Genomic DNA, 21,198 nt, shown 5'->3' on the forward strand with positions numbered 1-21,198 from the left:
GTATTGTAGTTTTAAGAATGCCTGATAGAGATCTTGTAGGTGTTTGTCTCTGTCTGAGGGATTGGAGCAAATGCGGTTGTATATTAGAGCTTGGCTGTAGACAATGGATTGTGTGATGTGGTCTGGATGAAAGCTGGGGGCATGTAGGTAAGTATGGGGTCATTAAGTTTCCAGTACAGGGTGGTGTTTAGGTGACCATTGCTTATTAACACTGTAGTGTCCAGGAAGTGGATCTCTTGTGTGGACTGGTCCAGGCTGAGGTTGATGGTGGGATGGAAATTGTTGAAATCATGGTGGAATTCCTTTTCCATGGGTCCAGATGATGATAATGTAATCAATGTAGCACAAGTAGAGTAGAGTCGTCAGGGGACAAGAGTTAAGGAAGCGTTGTTCTAAGTCAGCCATAAAAATGTTGGCATACTGTGTGGCCATGTGGGTACCCATAGCAGTGCCGCTGACTTGAAGGTATATATTGTCTCCAAATGTGAAATAGTTGTGGGTAAGGACAAAGTCACAAAGTTCAGCCACCAGGGTTTGCCATGACATTATCGCGGATTCTGTTCCTGATGGCTTGTAGCCCATCTTTGTGTGGAATGTTGGTGTAGAGGGCTTCTACATCCATAGTGGCCAGGATGGTGTTTTCTGGAAGATCACCAATGTATTGTAGTTTCCTCAGAAAGTCAGTGGTGTCTCGAAGATAGCTCAGAGTGCTGGTAGCATAGGGCCTGTGGAGAGAGTCTACATAGCCAGACAATCCTGCCCTCAGGGTGACAATGCCTGAGATGATGGGGCGTCCAGGATTTCCAGGTTTATGGATCTTGGGTAGCAGATAGAATAGCCCTGGTCAAGGTTCTAGGGGTGTGTCTGTGCAGATTTGCGCCTGTGCTTTTTTAGGAAGTTTCTTGAGCAGATGATGTAGTTTCTTTTGGTAACTCTGTGAGATCAGAGGGTAATGGCCTGTAGAATGTGATGTTAGAGAGCTGCCTAGCTGCCTCTCGTTCATATTCCGACCTATTCATGATGATGACAGCACCTCCTTTGTCAGCCTTTTAGATTATGATGTCACAGTTGTTCTTGAGGCTGTGGATGGCATTGTGTTCTGCACGGCTGAGGTTATGGGGCAAGTGATGCTGCTTTTCCACAATTTCAGCCCATGCACATCAGTGGACTCAGTCGTACTCTGTAGTGATGATGAAGCACTTTGCATGAAATACTGAATACTTTCTGTGATATGGGGGCATACCCTCTTTTTTAAAGTGGGACTTCAAATCACTGTGAGAACTGAAAAAACTGAAGGGCATAATTTGCTAGAAATTCTACTGCCAGCACAGCTGGCAGAGATCTGTCAAGAGAGGTCCAGGGAAAGGTTAAGGTTGTGAGAAACTGACTGACCAACCCCAGGAAATGTAAAAATCATGCTTAAAAATATGTATTTGTTGTAAAGAATGAGACCTCCTTGCCCTAAAAATGTATCATCCAGGAAACTCTTAACTGCTTTGATTTCTTGAATACAGACATAATGAAGCAGTTCTTTCAAAGCTGGGTAATCTGTAATGTCTGAAAACTATCCTTTTTGTGTTTTTAACATTAAAGCTGTTAAAATTTTAAGCTTAGTAAATGTCTTAGATCAAAGGCTGGCTTGGCCTTTACAAGCTTTATGTGTGAAGAGAAAGCTGCTAAAATAAGTTCACTTTTGGCCAATGGTAATCTCCAGGAATATTATACAGCCATCAGAGGTCTTATCATAGGAGTAATAAATCATGTGGTAGTTCTGGTTAGTCTACATGTCAGAAGTCACATTTCTGTATATCAGGGATCAGACTGACTATGTATTTGTGTGTGTTTGTAATTGTACAGCACCCATCTCAGTTGTTTTTCTTGGCTCATAGTAACTGCAAGAAAATCATTTATTTTGTTTCCACCAAAAGCACAGAATCGGCAGAAAACTCCACTTGTCACTATCTGTGACTCTGCTAAGGAAAATTGTGCTCAAGTGAGCCGTGCAAAGTAAACTGCCTGGTGTGATTGACTCCTCAAGAAAGTTGCCTTTCCAGTAAGAAATCGTATGTTGATTAGAGTGCTAGCAGATTTTTGATGTCTACATCTCATGAGGCTTTCGAATGGCACATGACACATCCAGCTGAATAGGACAAAGGGGTTGGGGTGGGTTGGTTGTTTTTTTGTTTTTTTTTTTCTAGGGGAAGTCAAAAAAGAACTAGATAAGTTCATGGAGGATAGGTCCATCAATGGCTATTAGTCAGGATGGGCAGGGATGGTGTCTCTAGCCTCTGATTGCCAAAAGCTGGGAACAGGCAGCAGGGGGTGGATCACTTGATGATTATCTGTTCTGTTCATTCCCTCTGGGGCACCTGGCACTGGCCACTGTCAGAAGACAAGATACTGGGCTAGATGGACCTTTGGTCTGACCTAGTATGGCTGTTCTTATATTCTAAGATGGGCTGAAGTAAGAATAGTATGTAAAAGGATAGGGTTTTTTGTGGTGATCAGAAAGCATTTTACAGAGGAGGACAAAGATCAGTTTTTCCATTGAATACAGGAGTGAAGTGACTTGCCTAAGGTGACATAGTAATTCAGTGTTAGAAGAGGGAGCAGAATCCAGTCCAGTGCGCTCTCCAGTAGCCCCTGCCTTCTGGCAAATGCCTTTAAGCCTTTAGCAGCTTGACACATTTATTTGGTGGACCTCCAGCATTCCGAGTGAGGCCACTCAGAATCTGTGATTTTTCCCAGGGAAAAGACAAACACCTTGTTGGGCTTTTTTTTTTTCCTCCTCCCCCCCCCCCCGTAAGGGAATTAGTTTTTGGGACTGATGGCTTTGTCCACCTCCGAATTTGGAAAATTCTGTAGCGGGCAATAGATCATAATGAGGAAGGTCTGTACTGTTAAAGTCTCCCCCAACCTAGATCAGAGATTGAGAAGGAGGAGGAGGAGGAAGAGATTCTGCCCCCACACCCACCAATTACAGGGAACCCTTGATTATCAATCTATGTTTGGGAAAGTCCTGCTCATCTATATGAAAATGTCCAGGCTTTGTGGCATAAATAAAAGCTTTAGGCCATAACCCTGCCATGGCCTCATGGGGCTCCCTGTGGTACAGGAGTAGAGCAGATGCTCTGCTTGTGAGACTAGGTGCGCATGGCAGGGCTCACGAGTGGTGGTCTGCAGGGGGAAAGAGCAGCTGCCAGCTTCCCTTTGAGGCTGCAATGAGAGGGGAAGCACCTTTCCATGATGGAGAGGGGGAGCCGTGCTAACCACACCTGCCATTGTGAAACTCTGGCTGCCCAAGCAGAGGCGGCAATGAACAGCGTCCACCTAAGCTGCACTGACAAACCAGCTGGGAGAAGGCCCCTGGCCTCTGTTGGAGAGAGTTCCTGTTACCTTGTCAGAAGTGCAGGGAGCTGCTGCCAGCTAGTGGAGTGGGCTGAGGCTTTAGCTCATCCTTTATCATTTGGGTCCTAATGCTTAGAGTGGCTAACCAGCATGAAAGCTCCCAGCCAACACCTAGAGCGCTCAACTGGGTGACAGGTGAGAAGCCCCATGACACTACCTCCAAAGAGAAGTGGGCAGAGTTACCCTGTAGTGTCCCTGGTGTGGCAGAGAGCAGCTTCATGAGAAAGCACTAGCTCTTGCCACGTGCATGCTTTTGTAAGTACAAGAGCAAGTGCTGCCGGTACACCATCTAGTGAAGGAAGATATACATCAACCCGCTGAAGATGTGTGCAAGCTGCCATTCCGCCTGCTTATGTGCCTTAGAGGTGCTAGACAATGGTATTGTTAGAAGTTTACAAGCATCTGATGCAATTTGCATGCATTAACAGTGGGGAAATAATTGCTCACAAAAGACAGTACCTTTCCCGCCCCTTGGAGATAAGAATCTTAGAATTAAAGGTTATTTAATACATTGACTGGTTTTATAAACGCCTGCCTCTACATAAGCTGGATGGTATTTTCCATATTAAAGGCAGTGACTTTGCTGTATTCAGTGCATGTTTAAACAAACCAGTTTTTGAAAGGTTCCTCTGGTTGTAGCTACAGCTCTGCTAATGGGGAGCAATGGAGAATGTGTTTTGTAAAGTTTGTATTTTGAAGAGTAACTAACTGAGCAGCAGACTTGCTCCAATGCTGAGCTGAATAACCATGAAACATACATAGTTTGGTCAGGAGCAGCCTCCTGCTGCTGGTGTATTTTCCCAGCCCAGTAAACTGGCAAAGTAACTTCCACAAAAATAAATAAATGTGGGCTTTACTTTTGCCATGTGAAAACCTTGAGCTTCTGCATCCCTATTTATTTTTACAATAGAAAAGACCAGCTCCCACCCTGCTGGCTGTGTCATGTTCTGAATTCAGCAGTGGAAGTTTTGCAGCCAGCACTTAGTTACAATGAGCATATAATGCCAGGTTTCTCCAGGGTGACCTCCCAGAATTTGATTATCTGGTTATGAACAAGCAACATCCTCAGCTCGGAGATGCTATTACATATACATGAAGTCCAGTCTTTTATATTAGACTGAAAAATGGGCCCCTTGTTTAGTTATAGGGTATGTTTCATACAAGAATCTCAGTGCAAAACACTTGACTGATACTTATTAAGCCTAGAATCTTTCATTATGCTTCATTGAGATTTTGCTCAGCCTAGATCTTAAAAAGATACTTGTTACCACTTGTGAAATAGTTTGACCCCATACACATGGCTATTAAATGGATATTATTTGAGACTAGCAGAGGCAGAACCTAATGCAAAATGGTAACCAACTTTTTGGTTTAAAAGAGGAGAAAATGGGGTTAAAACTGCTATTCTTAGTCCTACCAGGAGTCTACTAGCCTACTCATGGGAGGAAATCATTTCATTGTACTTGGTAAAGGCAAGTTCCTGGCTTACTTTAGGTACAAAGAGTTCAGTGATGGTGCTTTGTAGTAAGATGGCTAACCCCACTGAGCATACAGATGTGGTTAACTGAAAAATAAAACAAGCCTAGCTAAAAGTACTTAGTTTCAGCTTGCTGTGCAAGAGGGCTGCCAGTTCCCTTTAAGCAGTTTTTAAAAGAGGTCTGTTTATGGAAGTGGAAGTAGGATGTGGCCTAGACAAATGAATTGTACTAAATATTCTGTTTTTTTTAGTGCTGCTGGAAACTCACAAGATTTGCAGAAGTGGTGGAATGCTGCTCTATAGCTCATCTTATTGACTTCCATTCAGTCAGTAGTAAATTGACAATTCTCTGGTGCTGCAATGAGTCAGTAATGTAGCATGTGATTGTGAAGACCAGAGTACTTCCAAGTTGGTTGTACAGGGACAAGCTAGAAAGTTTACTCGGTGAATGGAAGAGGCTGTAGTTTGAATTATCAGCTAAGGCAGAGTTGAGCTTTGAGTGTTGTTTCTAGATATTCCTTTTGTTGCAATGAGATCCTATTAGAAATTCCTTGTTTAACACTAGAATTTTACAGTTCTTATACAGAATTATCCATTCCATCTTGTATTTCTTATCTGAGAAGGTAGCATTAGAAAGCTAATGAGCGCGGTTCTGCAGCATCTGCACTTTACACCAGCGCAGACTAGGTCTACTAACACTAGCAAAATGAGGGTTGCAAGGTCTTACACCTTTGCTCTGTGTGACTACACTAGGACAAGTCCTCAGATACCCCCTCCTACTGCTACACCAACATAAAAATTCAAAAGTAACTACATTATTTTGATGGAATTCATCCAGTTTTGTGCCATCAGCAATGAAGCCAGTCAAACAGGAGTAATACAAGTAGGGCTGCTGCTTTTAAGGACACCCGCTGCTATAACTGCCCAGGCCACACATAAGAAGTGTAAATCCTTATAGGAGTACTTTTTACTTCAAATACAGGTGTGGTGCTTTGCAAGCCCCTTGCTAGAAATGAAGGAGGAAGATTAGAATTGTTTGTGGAGCTTTTCCTGGCCAGGTTTTAATCTGGCTGAGCTGTTCCGTGGTGCAAGCCCAATTGCTTACAATCACAACCCACCATGGCCAACACCCAAGAGACCCCCATGGCTATAATGGGCATGCCTCTCTTCACCCCTCCAGCGAGTCTCACAACTGAGGCACCTGAAAGCTTACACAGTACATGTAAGCAACCTAGGCCAGATTTAAATCCCACTGAAAACCAATGGGAGACTATAGACTTCAATAGTGTTTGGATCAGGCCCTTGAGTACATAAGCTAGTGAGAAATGATAGATGAGCTATCACCAGCTATAGCTATTGACTAATAAACCTTTGGGGCTGACAAAACTAGCTGGAAGTGCCTCACTGAAACTTAACAACCTCCACGCTGTTTCATGTTTTCATACAAAAAGTTTAATAAATATTACTTTTAAAGATTTATTGCCAGGAACAAAACACATCAAAGATGCATTTTCATGTTCATATAACACTAATATCACAAGGTATCTTCATGATCTCACTGGTTAACCAATGAGACTAATATGTTTATAAGCCTTTTTGATCTTAACATTGTAATAGCACTTTGATTTCCTCACTTGTTAAGGCGGGCAGTGTAACCTATGGCAAATCTACACAGTGATCTTACTGGACATTCTACTGTTCAAGTATTCAACAACTAGCTTATTAGAATACTCCCTAAATGCAGTAGATTACAAAAAAAATCAAATCTACAAGTGGTTCAGTATTACAATATTCATGGTGAAAAAAAAATCAGAATTTACAAAATGAGATTGCTGTGCTTCCAACTTCACATGCTAATTTGATATTTTAATTACATGCAACCACTCACATCCATCTACATAAGAGTTATAGCTCATTTTTGTTCCCTTAAACTGCTTTGTAGCAGATTATCTGCCTGTCACTCTTTTTCAAGTCTAAAGCAGCAAAAAAAAATATAAAAATAAAAAAAATGGTTCTAATCTAAACTGCCTCAGTCAGTACTTACAAATAGTCTTAAAGTGATACTATGGAAGGTGTTTGAAACATTTGACATTGTACAAAAAACACAGTATCAAGGCATGAAAGCCTGTCCTATTGTTAAAAATAAACTATTTTTAGAACACCTTAATTTTGGCATATAGGCAACATGTAACAAGAAAATAAATTCAAAATAAAGAAGCCACAAGCTTACAATGCTATCAAAAACCTTCAACTCTAAACATACATATAAATAAAAAGGAATGATATTTAAGGCTCTTGATTATTAAGTTAATAAATCAAATATACACAGTGATTAATAAAAAAAGAATTATTTACATATCTATACAAACTTCTACTTTTAACACATTTTCCTCTTTAAATTCTTCATTTACCAGCAACTGCTGACATCAAGTCCCCTCCCACCCCAACAAAAATACAATAAAAAAATAAATAACTTTTTGATAGTTGCTGTGGTTCTGAGCTGCAAAGGCACTTTCAAATACAGAACTAGTTGTACGTCACCATAAAACCAATATACAAAAAACTCAGATTCAATAAATATAAATAAAATGTATTTTCTATAAAGGTATAAATCAGGACATCTGGCAAAAAGAAAGTTGACACTAAAGAGGACCTAATAAGGCTATGCAATACCATATGAAACATTTCCATGATGTATCAGCTACAGCTGAATTTACATTAGGGCACTTTTGACTAGTTTTGCATAGATGTGAAATGCAGCACTTGGTATTCCAGCCAACCACAGCAACTATCATTGCCAGTGTAAGCCAGCTTGTCAAAACTTAAATTAACACAGGGATTCTAAGTAAATAATAGCCTTAGACTCAAATATTACACAACAGTTTAAGAACTACAAGCTCCGAGTGCCTTTATAATGACATCTAAAGGCTCTGCATGGCAGCACTGTCTGCTATACAATGTACTCCATCCGATTTAAACTTTGTGCACTTTCCAAGTCTCTGTTGTCTTGTTTGTTTGTCCAGTTCGGGTGTTTTGTCGGAGTGCTATTGGGGGGCTTTTCATCTCTGTCTACCAGTGTATACGCTGGCTGTTTGACAAAGCGGCTCTTCTGCTGGTGCTTGTCCATGTCATCTTCCTCCACTTCCGAGTTGTGTGTCCTTATTTTGGCGATTTTGGAGTTCTTGTTTTCATAGTCTTTGATGGGAACCGTGTTTGCACCGTGTTTCTCAATGGGGTTCTTGATCTGATTCAGCTGCTCCCGCACGTTGTTTGTAGTGTTGTCGTCTGACGCCGTATGAGTGTGGCTGCTCTGCTTTCTGCGTTTCCGAATGCACCAGAAGAAGGCAGTTACCAGGCAACAGATCCAAGCTACTGTTAAAACAGAGCTCAATAATGGCACCAAGAAATCTGCAAAACAGACATGAGACCAATTAACCTTGCCAGTAAAGTGTTTCAGTTGAGACGCTCCCTCCCAAAAGAGCCCTCTATTCATAAGCCTTCGTTATACAAGGAAAGTGGCTGGGGACAATCTTCTTAGAAAACAGCAAAGAATCCTGTGGCACCTTATAGACTAACAGACGTTTTGGAGCATGAGCTTTCGTGGGTGAATACCCACTTCCTCAGATGCTCATGCTCCAAAACGTCTGTTAGTCTATAAGGTGCCACAGGATTCTTTGCTGCTTTTACAGATCCAGACTAACACGGCTACCCTCTGATACTTCTTAGAAAACAAACTTTAAGAGTTCTAAGTGAATTTAGCACTCACTAAGGAGTGCTGTCAAATGCCTTTTTATCCACAGAAGAGAGTGGTAATGCAAGTTTCCCTGCACTGCCCAAGACCCTAGCCTGGAGGGAATATCTCTTGGCCTGAGGGTAATTGGCTCCATACCCATTCAAATCCTTGGTCTCTTTGCTTAAGGCTGTCAATAAGAAGACCAAATTTCTGACGGGTTGTGTGTCATGGAGGACTGTCCACTAGGATCCTTGACTAGACTACCCAATTTATTTCATATGGGGCCAGTAACAGCCACCACACAGCCACACTTGTCACTATCAAAAGCCAGCAAATGGCACCTTGGTATTTTTCCTTCCTTCTCCATGGTGCAGGCCATTTGGGGAAAGAGGGTAAAAAGATGACAAGGGGATGACTTTAATGGCACTATTTTAGAGAAGTTAAATCTTTTAGAACAGTTTGGCACAATGGAAGGCCAAGAATCAAGCATCTTAGCTTAGTTTAGAAAGTTAAATCGTTTAAACACTTGGCCCACTAAAACCAGTGCAAGCTGTACTGTAAGATGAAGCTGGAAGCTGCCTCTTTACAAGAGATGAATTTTTGGAGTCTAAATTTAAAACGTACCTGTTTTATTTTTAATTGGTCGCCGCTGTACCCTGACTTCTGCAACGGCAGCAATTAGTGTGTTGTTTCCATCACGCTTACTAACCAGGTCAATAATTTTATCTGTGATTTCTTTGACAGGGTTTTCATCCTTTCCTATATCTTCAGCAGACTAAGACAGAAGGAGTATAGTTAATATTGGATACCAAAATGATAACATGCATAACCAACCACAGCGAGCAAGCCTCTGCAATCAGTTGAGAGTTTTCCAGAAAAAAATTCAACAGACAGAAGTCTGTCTAGGGGCAGAGATCTATCAGGAAGTATAAGCCCTTATCCTTTTCAAAAGACATGAACAAGTGACTAGGATGACTAATTGTAACTGTTTTGCTACCTTAAACTATCAGAATTGCTAATCAGATGTTAACTTTCAAGCACATTGTTACATCTAAAGCTATGATACCCCTACCAATCTCAGAAGAAATTGCACTTGAAGCCATGGGAAGTGCTGATAATGGTTTTAGAATTATAGTTTTCATTAAATCCATGTGTTACGCATATGGACAACCTGTTAAAGAGAGACAGGGTATCAGAGGTATACTTACAATAGCAACATGGATTTCATTGTTGGCTAAGTGTGAAGGCTCACAGGTAATGTAGATTGAATATTCAACAGAAACATTCTTCAAAATATTAAGATTCCTCAAGTCACTGCAGATGTGCTCAGTGGTAAGACCCTGAAACACACAAAAAATACAAGTGAGAATTTGGACTGGAGGAGCTTCAAGTAACACTTCCAAAAAAGCACCATATCCAGAAAGTTGGAATTAGCAAAGATACCTAGCTATGGCAGAGCTGAAAATCTATGTTGGAAACAGGCAAGGATCACGATCTATACTGCAGATTTCCACTGAAAGAAGTTAGAAGCTCTCCACAACATTTGACTTGCAGAAAGCAAATCATTTGTTTTGTGCAGTACCACATGGCAGCTTGTTTTCAGTAGTTTGAACAACATTTATATTTCTAAGTTACTTACTGAGACCATCAGCTCTTTGTTGAAGGTAAAAGTGATGTTGGCACAATTGTCCTGATAGTAAGAGTCCGAATTACATTTGGTCTTTACTGGTTGTTGATTTGAAGGCCAGCATACACCCACTCCAGAACAGGGATGTGTAAAGCAGTGGTCATCCTTAATAGGGACACAGGTGTGGCCAGCTGGGCACTCGTGACCTTTGGCATGTATCAGGCAAGGTCTAGGACCACACCAAACCTAGAAGAGAATGAATTTTTATAGCACAGCTGTTTGCTCTATAGCTGAAAATAATGCAACCCAGATACAGTAAAAGTGTACCTTAGAGCATGCAACCTTTCCATTCCAACACTGACAGGTATTGCAATCATCATCCCATTTAGCTCCATCAGACATCACTCGCCCATTGTTAATACAAGGCCTTCCTGTAACTGAGAACGGAGGAGATCAAATACAGTTAAGCATTTTAAAAACTCAAGACCTTGTCCCATTGGATTTTCTAATCCCTGTGCCCAACAACTGGTATTTATGAATTTTCACATTCCTAAACATGCTCCTCCTATAAAAATTGCTAATATGCAAGTCAACTGGGTCTGATACTGTTGCCAGTCACATGCTGCCTGGAATACCTTCTTGGCATCTTGGGCCACTGCGACCAGGTGGGCAAATGCAACGGTACCCATTAATTTCATCCACGCATGTAGCTCCAAAGGCACAGGGTGACGACTGGCATTCGTTGATATCTGTGGTGGAGGGGAAGTTATATATATGTATTATACATACACAGCTGTGTGAGAGAGACAGTCAGCTGTAGTGAAAGTCTGTTTTTCCACAGTTCCCAGGGAGCTAGATTCTGATCTCCGTTACCCCAGTTCCGTTCTGGAGCAACTCCTCTAAAGTCACTGGCATTACACTAGATTTACACTACTCTAACAAAGATCAGCACCTGGCCCCACATGGCTACTTTAAGCTCTTTCAGGGCAAGGACACATTCTTTGTTACATAAACAAACCTGCTCACTTTTTCCTCTGACACAGTGCAGGTTAGCCCACATACTAAATACTTTGGCTGATGACAACTTTAAACCCCTTCCAGTTTTATTGCGGCTATGAATAATTTTATTTCCATGGCTGTTATTAAAATGTCAGTGTCCTCTTTCCTGTAATTTAATAATTGCAGGTAAGAACATATACCACCTCAGGGTCTATAAGTGGATTATTAATTGACAAGTGTTTTAATTAGCATGCTTCCTCCTCAAACAGAAAACTGCAGCATAAACACGTTCTAACTGGGAAGATCACGCTGAAGGACAATCTAACCCCTCTGCTGAACCAAGACATCTTTAGAAGCATTAGGCGTATACTTAACCCAAATGGTTTTCAAGGGAATTCCCTCCCCCATCTAGAGATTATAGAACCCTGCACAGATACAAAATTTGTATCAGCATCTGAGTGGCAAAAATGGTCCATGGACATGTGGATTTCCAAGGCTCTAATCATAAATGCCAGATGAAAGACAAGTGTTGCAGGTGGACTGATTTCCAGAGCAGAGTTAAAAATTTTGATTGTGCAGCACATTTTAAATAAGCATTAGTCAGATCAGCAAGAATTATAGAAACACTTACTTATCCTGCAGTCTGGACCAGCAAAGCCTGGAGCACATTCACAGCGGTACCAGTTGTCTCCATCAACACAAGTTCCACTGTTGTAACTAAAAGAAAGGTCAGACAGTAGATCTCAGTTCACCAATATTGAAATTACTAGGAGTAATAAACTGTTTTTTTGTTTTTAACGCAAAAAGATGATATGAAAGAGACACACAGCTCATATAACTTACCAAGGATGAGGACTGCAATCATTTGTATCTGCAAAGAGAAAACGACAGACGTGAATGTAAGAGTCATCAGCTAATACAGTGTTGCCGTCAGTGAAGATGTGCTGAATTTCCAGTTCCTGAGCTACATGTAGTTTAACTTTTAAAAAATTATGCTGAAATTCTCTGCTAAATTGATTCCAGGCTCCCACCACAAAATGTGTTAGCTACGCTGGTGAACACATGTATGCAGGAAGAAATCCTTGTAAAGAATCTAACAGGAAGAAATGAGTGGAAGCAGACAGGGCTGCTGGTAGAAAAAGAATGCAGGAGGAAACAAGCAGACATCTGTCTCCACTTAGGTCATTTGCAACTTTCTCATGCCCAGGTCAAGGCTCTATCATAGAATGTCATTAAAAACAAAGATTCAGGTGATGCTAAAGCCTACATCAAACAGTTCTCCCTTCTGGTTTCCATCTCAAATCTCCGAGGACGACAGGATGAGCGAATGTTCTCATCAGGCAACACTTTGGAAAAGCTCAAGCAGAGAGACTTACTCTGAGTGCAAGTAGGTCCTTCCCAGCCCTCTTTGCAGACACAAGTAAAAGAATCCGCACTGATGACACAGGTACCACCATTATGACAGGGATTTGGCAAGCAGCTGCTGTTTCTCGCTGCAACAGAAACAAGAGTTGATAAGGATTTAAAAGCCATCAACTGAAGTGCAGAGGGAGGGAAGGCAGGCAGGCTGAGCCCCAGATTGAGAGTTCCATCTGCTCCCTGGAGGTTACAACACACACTTACCTATATTACAAGTGGCTCCTTCCCATCCCGCAGGGCACATGCACTTGAAAGTGTCCCCCTCATCATAGCACGTTCCTCCATTATTGCATGTAGCCTCATCGCACTGGCTATCACCTAGGAAGACCAAACCAGCCTTAGTTCCAGTGCTCTCGCAATGCAGGACAGCAAGTGGATGAAGACTCATTAGATGCTAAGACTTACGAGAGTGGCAAGTTTTTCCTTTCCATCCGTTTTTACATTCACAGAAGAAGTCATTGACCAAATCTCGGCACGTCCCCCCATTGTGGCAAGGGTTTTTACTGCAGTCATTAATATCTGGAAGCATTGAAAGAGAAAATGAGCAAGGAGTGCATAGCATCTTTGGAGATACTCCATGCTTGACAGCAGCATGTTCTAGCTCTGGATTTGGACCCAAATCTGTCTGCATTAAGATCCGGAAGCAGATAATCCCCATCACTGATTTATTATGCTTGCTCTGTACTGTGTCCCCCCCCCCCCCGCAGCTCATTTTGTTTCATGTCAGTAAGCCTCTCTAGTCCCCCACCATAAAAGCCACCAGTGTTACTGAAAGCAAAGAGGCCTAATTACACAGTCTGGCTGTCAGTCAAAGGCTAGCAGTTCTTCACAGCCTCTTCCCCCCCGTCTGCTGCCAAGACATGCAAAACGCAAGCACCACATGCAGATAAACACTGTTTTGCTACTCTAGCAAGTGTGTTTATGTACATTAACGCTCTAGACAGTCTCCAGCAGAAAGCATTAGAGCGCCAGAGCCAACTTCTATTCTCTGCTCTGCTGCTAACGTGGGCGAGCCCTTTGACTCAGTTCTACCCTATCCTCATCCCCAATTGTACTTGCCTATCTAAAACTCCAAGCATTAACAGCCCCAATCCATTGAGTTTTGGGCTCTGAAGAGATTCCCACTGACTTCAGGGGGCTTTGAATCATGCCTCACGACTACAGGTGGTCCCTGCACATTATAATGACCGTACGTTCAGTCGCTCCTCCCCAATGCTGCTTCAGGATCTCTAGTCTTCAGTAGGCGTCGAGGGTTTAACTTACTTGTTTCACAATAAATTCCTTCCCATCCATCACTACAAATACATTTGTAGGAGTTGATGCCGTCAATGCAAGTGCCACCATTTTTACATGGATTGCTTTCACAGTCATTGATATCTGTGAACAGATTGAAGAAACTCTGGCTAAGTACAATTACTGGAGACTTTATGTACAATTAAGCTTTGCCAAAAGGAATCCCCCACACACACTTTCTAGAAAGATCATCATTTGCTGATAAGGATTACAAGGAATAGCTGAAACAGCCCAATAAACTGAAACAGCCAGCACTAGTTCCCCCAGTAACATTTTTCTAAAAGAAAGATGCACTTTAACAGACCTTTTAAAAGGTAGCCCATAAACTCTAAGGTGAAATCCACTATTAAACACCTCTGACCTCGTAAACCAAGGCTAGAGGGTTTGTTGCAACAGACTTCCCCATAGGCCTACAGAATTCCAGTCTGCCTCACCCAAGAGCAAAGTCCCAGGGTTTTCTGTGATAGAGCAAACTCTTTAGTGGTTTCACAGACTAGTGTGGAGTCATTTGCGAAAGGCAGATTCAGGATCAGAGAACACACATTTTAGTTCTTACTTTCATGGCAGTAGGTGCCGGTGAAGCCTTTGTTGCATTCACAGGTGAATTTTCCACCTGCTTGGCTCTTGCATTTCCCATGGGGACCGCAGACATTTGAAGAAATATAACGAACTCCTTCGGGTGTGCTGTTAGAAGCCACAGCCACTGTACAGCTGTCAATTACTGCAGAAGAACAGAGAACGGGAAGTGATCAAGTCACATCTATCAAGTTACCAAGCAGACTGGCTTCTCATCTCCTCCAAGTTACTACCCATGTTTTACTTTCAGAGCCTAACTGAACTTCAGAGTAGGTTTTAAAGAATGTATCTTTCATCCAAGCATTGACACAGTGCCAAATTTAGCTCTGGTGTACAAGAAACACAGCTTCGAGTTCAGCAGAACTACAAACGTTTATTCCAAGGCTGAATTTGGCCTGCTGAGCCTTATTTTGGAAGAAGAGGTGACGATGTTTTGGGGCGCACACACACACAGCATACCTTCACAAGGAGTAGTGCGACAGTGATCTTTCAGGTGGGAGCAGTTCTTTCCCTCATAATCTTCTGAACAGTTACAGAAGTAATCTGTGTTAAGATTGAAGCACTGGGCACCGTTCTGGCAAGGGTTGGGCTCACAATAATCTATGTCCAACTGTAAATGGTGGGAAAGGGGGTGGGGAGACAGTGAGTGAAACAAAGGTTTTATTATTACTCTTGTCAGAGCTACAGGCAGCAGACACTGTGGAATCTGACCTTTTTATCTGCTCCTGCTATAAACTGTACATAATGCACAGTTATACATGTAGTGATTTCAACAGACAGCACCCTAATACTTAACAGCCACTGAAGGTTAACAGTGAGCATGCAACAAAACTTGACATGTGAACACTTGCAGTCTGTTTAAAAATCTTCAGCAGCCACGAATTTTTCACAAGCACTTCCTTGGCAGACAGCTATACAACTGCAGTATGGTTCACTGGATATAAGGTATTCAGTGTGTGCAGACCTAGAAAGGACTGGTACGAACTCCCGTTATCTGGGGCTTGCATTTCAGCCAGGCTCACCTGACAGAGGTTTCCTGAGAAACCAGCAGGACACAGACACTGGAATCCATTGATTTCATCCTGACAGTGACCCCCATTCAAGCAAGGGTTGCTTGCACATTCATTGATGTCTTTCTCACAGTGATCTCCTGCGTAGCCAGGCGGACAGATACATCGATAACCATTAACCAAGTCCTGCGAAGGAATATTCAAGTTTAAAATTATTTTGAAAGGCCCAAACTATATCACCTCCTAACATGTCACTCATCAAAAAACCTTGCCATGTTTAATTTGCACTAAGAACATGTTTCTCGGGACAACACATTAAGCCAAAATTTAAAAAGACATTTACTGTGCACGTGTAACAATACTGTGTCCGTTTATTGCAAAGACTGTCACTGGTGATAAAGAGGTGTCATTTATTACACAGTTATATAGTCCCCCTGCCCTGCTCCCCTAAAATGGGTGCACACACACACGAGCCACATCCTCAACTAGTGTAACACAGCCTAGCTCCAGTGACTTCTACAGAGACATGCTGATTTACATCTGTTGTAGGAAAAGTACACGGGGCAAGTACACATCTTTGTTACTCAGACTCAATTGCTTTGGTTTCAACATTTAATAACCAGCTTAAGTATGACTAACTCACCCGGCAGGATCCTCCATTCTGACATTGTCCAAGACAGTCATTAATATCTGCAAAAAAGTTGGGACACATTTAGAAGGCAACTCACATTTACTCTAGACACGAGCTCAAGCCATTCGAAAGCTCTGGCTTCATAAACCTTTTGTCAAGTTTCCTGCATGCCTTCCTTGTGATAAGGTTATTATAATGGGTGGGAATCTTCAGCAATTCTTCCAGCACACTTAGTGAAACTTTACACCATTGCTTTAGTCACCTTATCAGAACATAGCCATGCTAAAGACTAATGAGTCTGATAAAATTGTGTATTTTCATTCCAGACAAGCTACTCCCTTTCTGAAGAGATCACTGGCTACAGGGGCTGCTTGCTTCAAGTTTAAAGCAGGGCTCAATTCAGTGGACGGTATAGTAACGTTCAGCTTTTAGCAGATCAAGGAACTGAACAGAGAATGTCCACAGGATACTTACTTATGTCACAATTCTGGCCAGACCAGCCAGCAATGCAGTCACAATAGTAGCTGCCAATCAGGTTCCTGCAGGAGTTGGCATTGACACAAGGTTTGCCTTCACATTCATTCGCATCTGAAAGACAGATGGAACAGCAAAATGTTGAGCTGAAGGTATGGTGCATGTGGGGGGTGGAGGGGAGGAATCTATATCTTGTTTTCATAGCAATAATCAAGAATTCATTCAAAGTTAAGAAGAGCTTTTAACATACAGAGTGGACTAGGGAGACAAAGTGGAATAAAAGGCAATCAAACATTAGACTTTGAAATACCTTCTGATTTCTCTCTAATTACAGCATGGTGGCTACACTAACTGATAGTTACCCAGCCACTCATTAAGAAAAAAAACTTAAACAAAAAAAGACTCAATCAAGCATTTCGGAGGAGCACTGCAGCTTGGTCACTGGGATTACTATGTTGCATAAAGAATGCAGATGGCTCATTCTTCATGAGATCACCCACATTTTGGAACCCAGCTGTGAACTCCTTGGTCTGGAGGAGTTGACATGGCTGAAGAGATACAGCAACTTTCCCACAAAGCCAAAGGGAGGAGAAAGGGGGGGGAGACAAAACAAACCCTGGTTCAGCTGCAGTTTAAATACCTACATATAGCTTGGTTAGCTTAGTTGTGATAATTTGCTGTTTTCTGCTATAACCATGTGCGTCGATAGTAAAAATGAACCAAGGAAGCCATTCCGAGTTGAATGTGGCCTAGGCCCCAATTCTGCAAACATCTCTACTTTAAGCGTCTGAGTGAGCCCGTTGACCTCAACAGATGGACTCAGACTTAGTCAAACACACGCCTAAGTGTTTGCAGGATCAGAGCTGCTAGTTGTACACAGTTTCTCCAGTAGTGTTTTGTAGAAAAGCGTGAAATAGAGCAAGTCAATATTTACCTAGCTGGCACGTTTTCCCAGTCCACTGAGGTGGGCAAATGCACTTGAACCCATCAACGAGATCCTGGCAGGTGCCTCCATGACCACAGGGATTCGGAGAACAATCATCAATATCTGCAAATGAAGGGCAGGAAAGGGAGGGAGAAGCTTAGCTTTGTTACAAGATACCAAAGCTATGGCATCCCGTTGATAGAATTCGTCCGCAGCAGCCACCACTATGATCTGTCCATGAGGGAGGAGAGTATGCTTTCCCTGAGCTTTCTGGCCTTATTCTTGTTTAGATGAAGATCCTTTTAATTTACATCAGGACAGCATGAAGGGGCCTAGTGTAAATGAAAGCTAGGCCTGCTCTACTGAATTTATTGTAGGCTCTAGGGGCAAAGTTTTGGCAAGGTGTTAGAATAGTAATTAGCTGTCTCGAGATACATACAGCATGGAGTTTAAGACAGTTTGTTCCAATTATTTTTCTGACTTTATTAATAGCCCCCACCAATAGCAGTACAACAGCAGAAGAAATAAACCAATGCAAAAATTGCAAGAGGTATTAGCAAGCTTCATGGAAGCACAGGTTTGCTTCCTGGACAAATGCAGTGGTTATAAGTAAGTTTTGTAATATTGAGAGAGAAATAGCCTCTTACTACAATATGTTTAATTCCTAAAGAATGACTTACTAAGAGTGCACGTTGGTCCGGCCCAGCCAGGCGTGCACACACACTCAAATCCGGTAGAGGTTTCTAAGCAGCTTCCTCCATTGTGACAAGGATCAGAAAGGCAGGCGTGTTCCGCTGCATCAAACATACAACCACATCAGTTTGGGGACAGCCCAATGATATTACCAGTAACCACTACCACTCTCTGCAGATTTCCACGCCTGGGCCACCACACAAGACACCACTCTCTCATTCTTACTAGTACCCTTTGGTTTTACACAGTATCAAGCAGGCAGGAAATCATCTTTCATGCTAAGCTGACCTGATCAACATACCGTGACTTATATCTGCTTGGGTGAGAGCCAATTTCGCTCTCCTACCACCTCCAGCACTCCCTAACAAGAGAGCTACAGAAGTCTTCGAAAGTTAGACGGAGTCTGATTAAGGAGATACCAGTCATTCACCGTGGAACAACTGTGAGCTCATCAAATATCATTTGCCAACATTAGTAGCAGTATTAAAAATGTCAACTTCCCAGACAAGGTGTGCAAGATCACCAAATGCAAAAGAAAGGGGAAAGGCTAGATGGCGATTTGCAGCTGTGCCAAATCACTTACCGATTTCACAGTTCTGTCCTGAGTAGCCCTCGGGGCAGGAACATTGATATTTGTCAGGCCCAGTGTTGCTGCAGGTACCACCATTCAAACAAGGCGGGTGAGTCCCACAGTAGTTAAGATCTGTAAGAAGATGAGCACCAGAATACAAGGCTTGAACAACAGGGGGTTTGTGCTGTTACTCCAGATACTTTATAGAATGTATCTACGCACAAAAGTGGGCCAGGACACAAGAAAGCTAAGTGTGTATGCGAACAACCGATGCATGGCAGAAACACAAAAAGGACAGAAACACCCACCACGTTTCTGGATCCTTTCTTTCTACACTAAGTCCAACAGCATTAAAATTCAAGTTTTACACTTGGCTATCTACAAGATTAGCATACCTTTATCACAGAGCTGACCACCCCAGTTGGTTTCACAGAGGCATTGCCATGGTTCAATGCAAGTGCCATGGACACATCCTGGGTGCGGAATGCACTTATCACAGTACTGGCCTTGCCATCCGTACTGACACCTTAATAAAAACAGAACAAGGAAACAAAACGTGGAATTACTTCCAGGGAGTATAAGGGACTGCAGAACTCCAAGGTTTTAAGATAGACTGGGGGAGGTGGAGTGGGGGGGGGAGGGGAAGCCATTCAAGGTTTGTTTCATGGTTTCTTGTAAACAAACATTTTAGCCATTTTGCCAAGGTCTCTAAAGCCGGCCTGCTCACAAAAGAATAACTGTTCTGAGAGAAGCAGCATGGGGCCATTCATCACAATAACACTCTATTCTGAGGCTCATACAAACGAGGCAAAGAGGGTGGGTGTGCGCAACAAATCAATCTCTGGACTTTGACAGAATGGATTATACATTAAAAAAAGTCAGGGGAAACCATGGTTATCTGGAGCGCTTCATGAATGCAAGGTTCCAGATGTCTGAGCCACACAGTGTGTGCAGGAAGAGAAACAAACCATGCCATAAACACCAACTCAGAGCCCACTGCAAGGCAAGTCAAAGCACTAAGCAAGTCATCTCAGAGTTAGAGGAAGTTACCTTTAATCTGTGCTAGAAGTTATGTAACATGCATGATTATGGGATTTTTAAGAGGCTCCCATAATTTGGTGTTTGGTCAAAAAAGCCCCCTCCCTTTCAGTGTACTTCAGAGCTAGTGTTTACACTTGGATGGGGGAATCTTGTCACTCTGCATCCAGGTCTAAACTAATTTTATCTATTGTCCAAGAGCATGGATTTAATAAGTATTACTAATCTTCACCAAGCTACAGAGATTGGTTTGATTTTAAGAAGGGTAGGAAGAAGAAATCTTTACTGTGCAAAAGTCAGACGTTCGCTTTAATGTGAGTGCACTTCAGACTTTAAACAGGTATATTTTTTCTGTAAGAATTCAAATATATTGGAAATTGGAGGCGTTTAAGTGTGAAGTCAAGGGTCTAACTAAGTAAAGTAATACATTTCATTAATGGGGCCTGGTGGTAAGTGATCAGCAGCAATTATTCACTAAGCCATCACTAGATTATGAAAATAAACCTTTGAGCAATCAGGTAGACTTTCATTTTTCAAAAGAGCTGTTCTCTGACCAGTAAATCCATCTCATGGGAAAAGCTAGAGGGCTCCGTGATGGCCCATCAGCCACAGCTAGTGGTAAGTTGAACTCCCCTTCTAAAAATCCTCCTAATTAATTTTTTCCACAGCTATTTCAACAGCAGCCTGTCAAAGACCATGTGGAACACCTGATGTTCTTATGTGAATGAAAAATTAAAAAAAGTGTTAGTTTAACTTGTAGAAGTTTCTTTGTGAGCAAAGGACACCAAAAATTCAGAAGGGGAAAGGGGGAGAGAAGAAAGTCTTTCCCCAACAACTTGTGGGAAAAAAGTCTTTCCATTTACAGAAAGTGAGAAGGATGCAAAAAGACCAAATTTAGGATCAGAGCCTGCAAATTCCATTGAATTCAATGCTACTACTCACACACATGCAACTTTATATCCAAGTATTTGCAAGAGAGCACCTTAGTTTTATAAACATTTGCATCCTCTCCAGACTCTTTCACTCCCTGCTAGGAAATGGAAGCAAAAATCACTGGAAATCTTTACTCTTGCTTTAGTTAAGCAAAAGATTCAGTAATGAACTTTTTGAAGAGTCTAGAACTCTGGCTTCCGTTTTGAAGGACAAGCCCAAAGCCAACAAAGAAGAGCAACAGGAATCTTCTATTAATGCCAGAACAGAAATCCATTAAGTTATTCTCATTTAACAACAGGCATGGAGCAGTTTCTCATGAGAAATGTGAAGTGCCTTTGCTTGTATAATGATTCATGAGGAAGTTTGGTTTTGTTGGCAGTTCTGTGTTGAA

General features: G+C 42.0%; 1 protein-coding gene across 1 annotated transcript in view; it reads right to left on the minus strand.

Moving 5' to 3' along the window:
• Nucleotides 1–7,396: 7,396 nt before the first annotated feature.
• JAG1 (jagged canonical Notch ligand 1) overlaps nucleotides 7,397–21,198 on the minus strand; it is a 35,407-nt gene continuing 21,605 nt past the window's right edge. Inside the window, exons 6-26 of the mRNA XM_050952025.1 lie at nucleotides 19,232–19,362; nucleotides 18,849–18,968; nucleotides 18,253–18,366; nucleotides 17,582–17,695; nucleotides 16,648–16,761; nucleotides 16,186–16,232; nucleotides 15,555–15,728; nucleotides 14,992–15,142; nucleotides 14,513–14,677; nucleotides 13,927–14,040; nucleotides 13,069–13,182; nucleotides 12,868–12,981; nucleotides 12,621–12,737; nucleotides 12,088–12,115; nucleotides 11,876–11,961; nucleotides 10,881–10,994; nucleotides 10,573–10,682; nucleotides 10,258–10,491; nucleotides 9,827–9,958; nucleotides 9,243–9,393; nucleotides 7,397–8,293 (exon numbers count right to left, since the gene is read on the minus strand). Of these exons, the coding sequence (XP_050807982.1) occupies nucleotides 7,836–8,293; nucleotides 9,243–9,393; nucleotides 9,827–9,958; nucleotides 10,258–10,491; nucleotides 10,573–10,682; nucleotides 10,881–10,994; nucleotides 11,876–11,961; nucleotides 12,088–12,115; nucleotides 12,621–12,737; nucleotides 12,868–12,981; nucleotides 13,069–13,182; nucleotides 13,927–14,040; nucleotides 14,513–14,677; nucleotides 14,992–15,142; nucleotides 15,555–15,728; nucleotides 16,186–16,232; nucleotides 16,648–16,761; nucleotides 17,582–17,695; nucleotides 18,253–18,366; nucleotides 18,849–18,968; nucleotides 19,232–19,362 (2,902 nt within the window). The 3' untranslated portion in view covers nucleotides 7,397–7,835. The remainder of the gene's footprint in view (nucleotides 8,294–9,242; nucleotides 9,394–9,826; nucleotides 9,959–10,257; nucleotides 10,492–10,572; nucleotides 10,683–10,880; nucleotides 10,995–11,875; nucleotides 11,962–12,087; nucleotides 12,116–12,620; nucleotides 12,738–12,867; nucleotides 12,982–13,068; nucleotides 13,183–13,926; nucleotides 14,041–14,512; nucleotides 14,678–14,991; nucleotides 15,143–15,554; nucleotides 15,729–16,185; nucleotides 16,233–16,647; nucleotides 16,762–17,581; nucleotides 17,696–18,252; nucleotides 18,367–18,848; nucleotides 18,969–19,231; nucleotides 19,363–21,198) is intronic.

Source organism: Gopherus flavomarginatus, chromosome 4 (assembly GCF_025201925.1).
Source record: "Gopherus flavomarginatus isolate rGopFla2 chromosome 4, rGopFla2.mat.asm, whole genome shotgun sequence".
NCBI classification, from domain to species: Eukaryota; Metazoa; Chordata; order Testudines; family Testudinidae; genus Gopherus; species Gopherus flavomarginatus.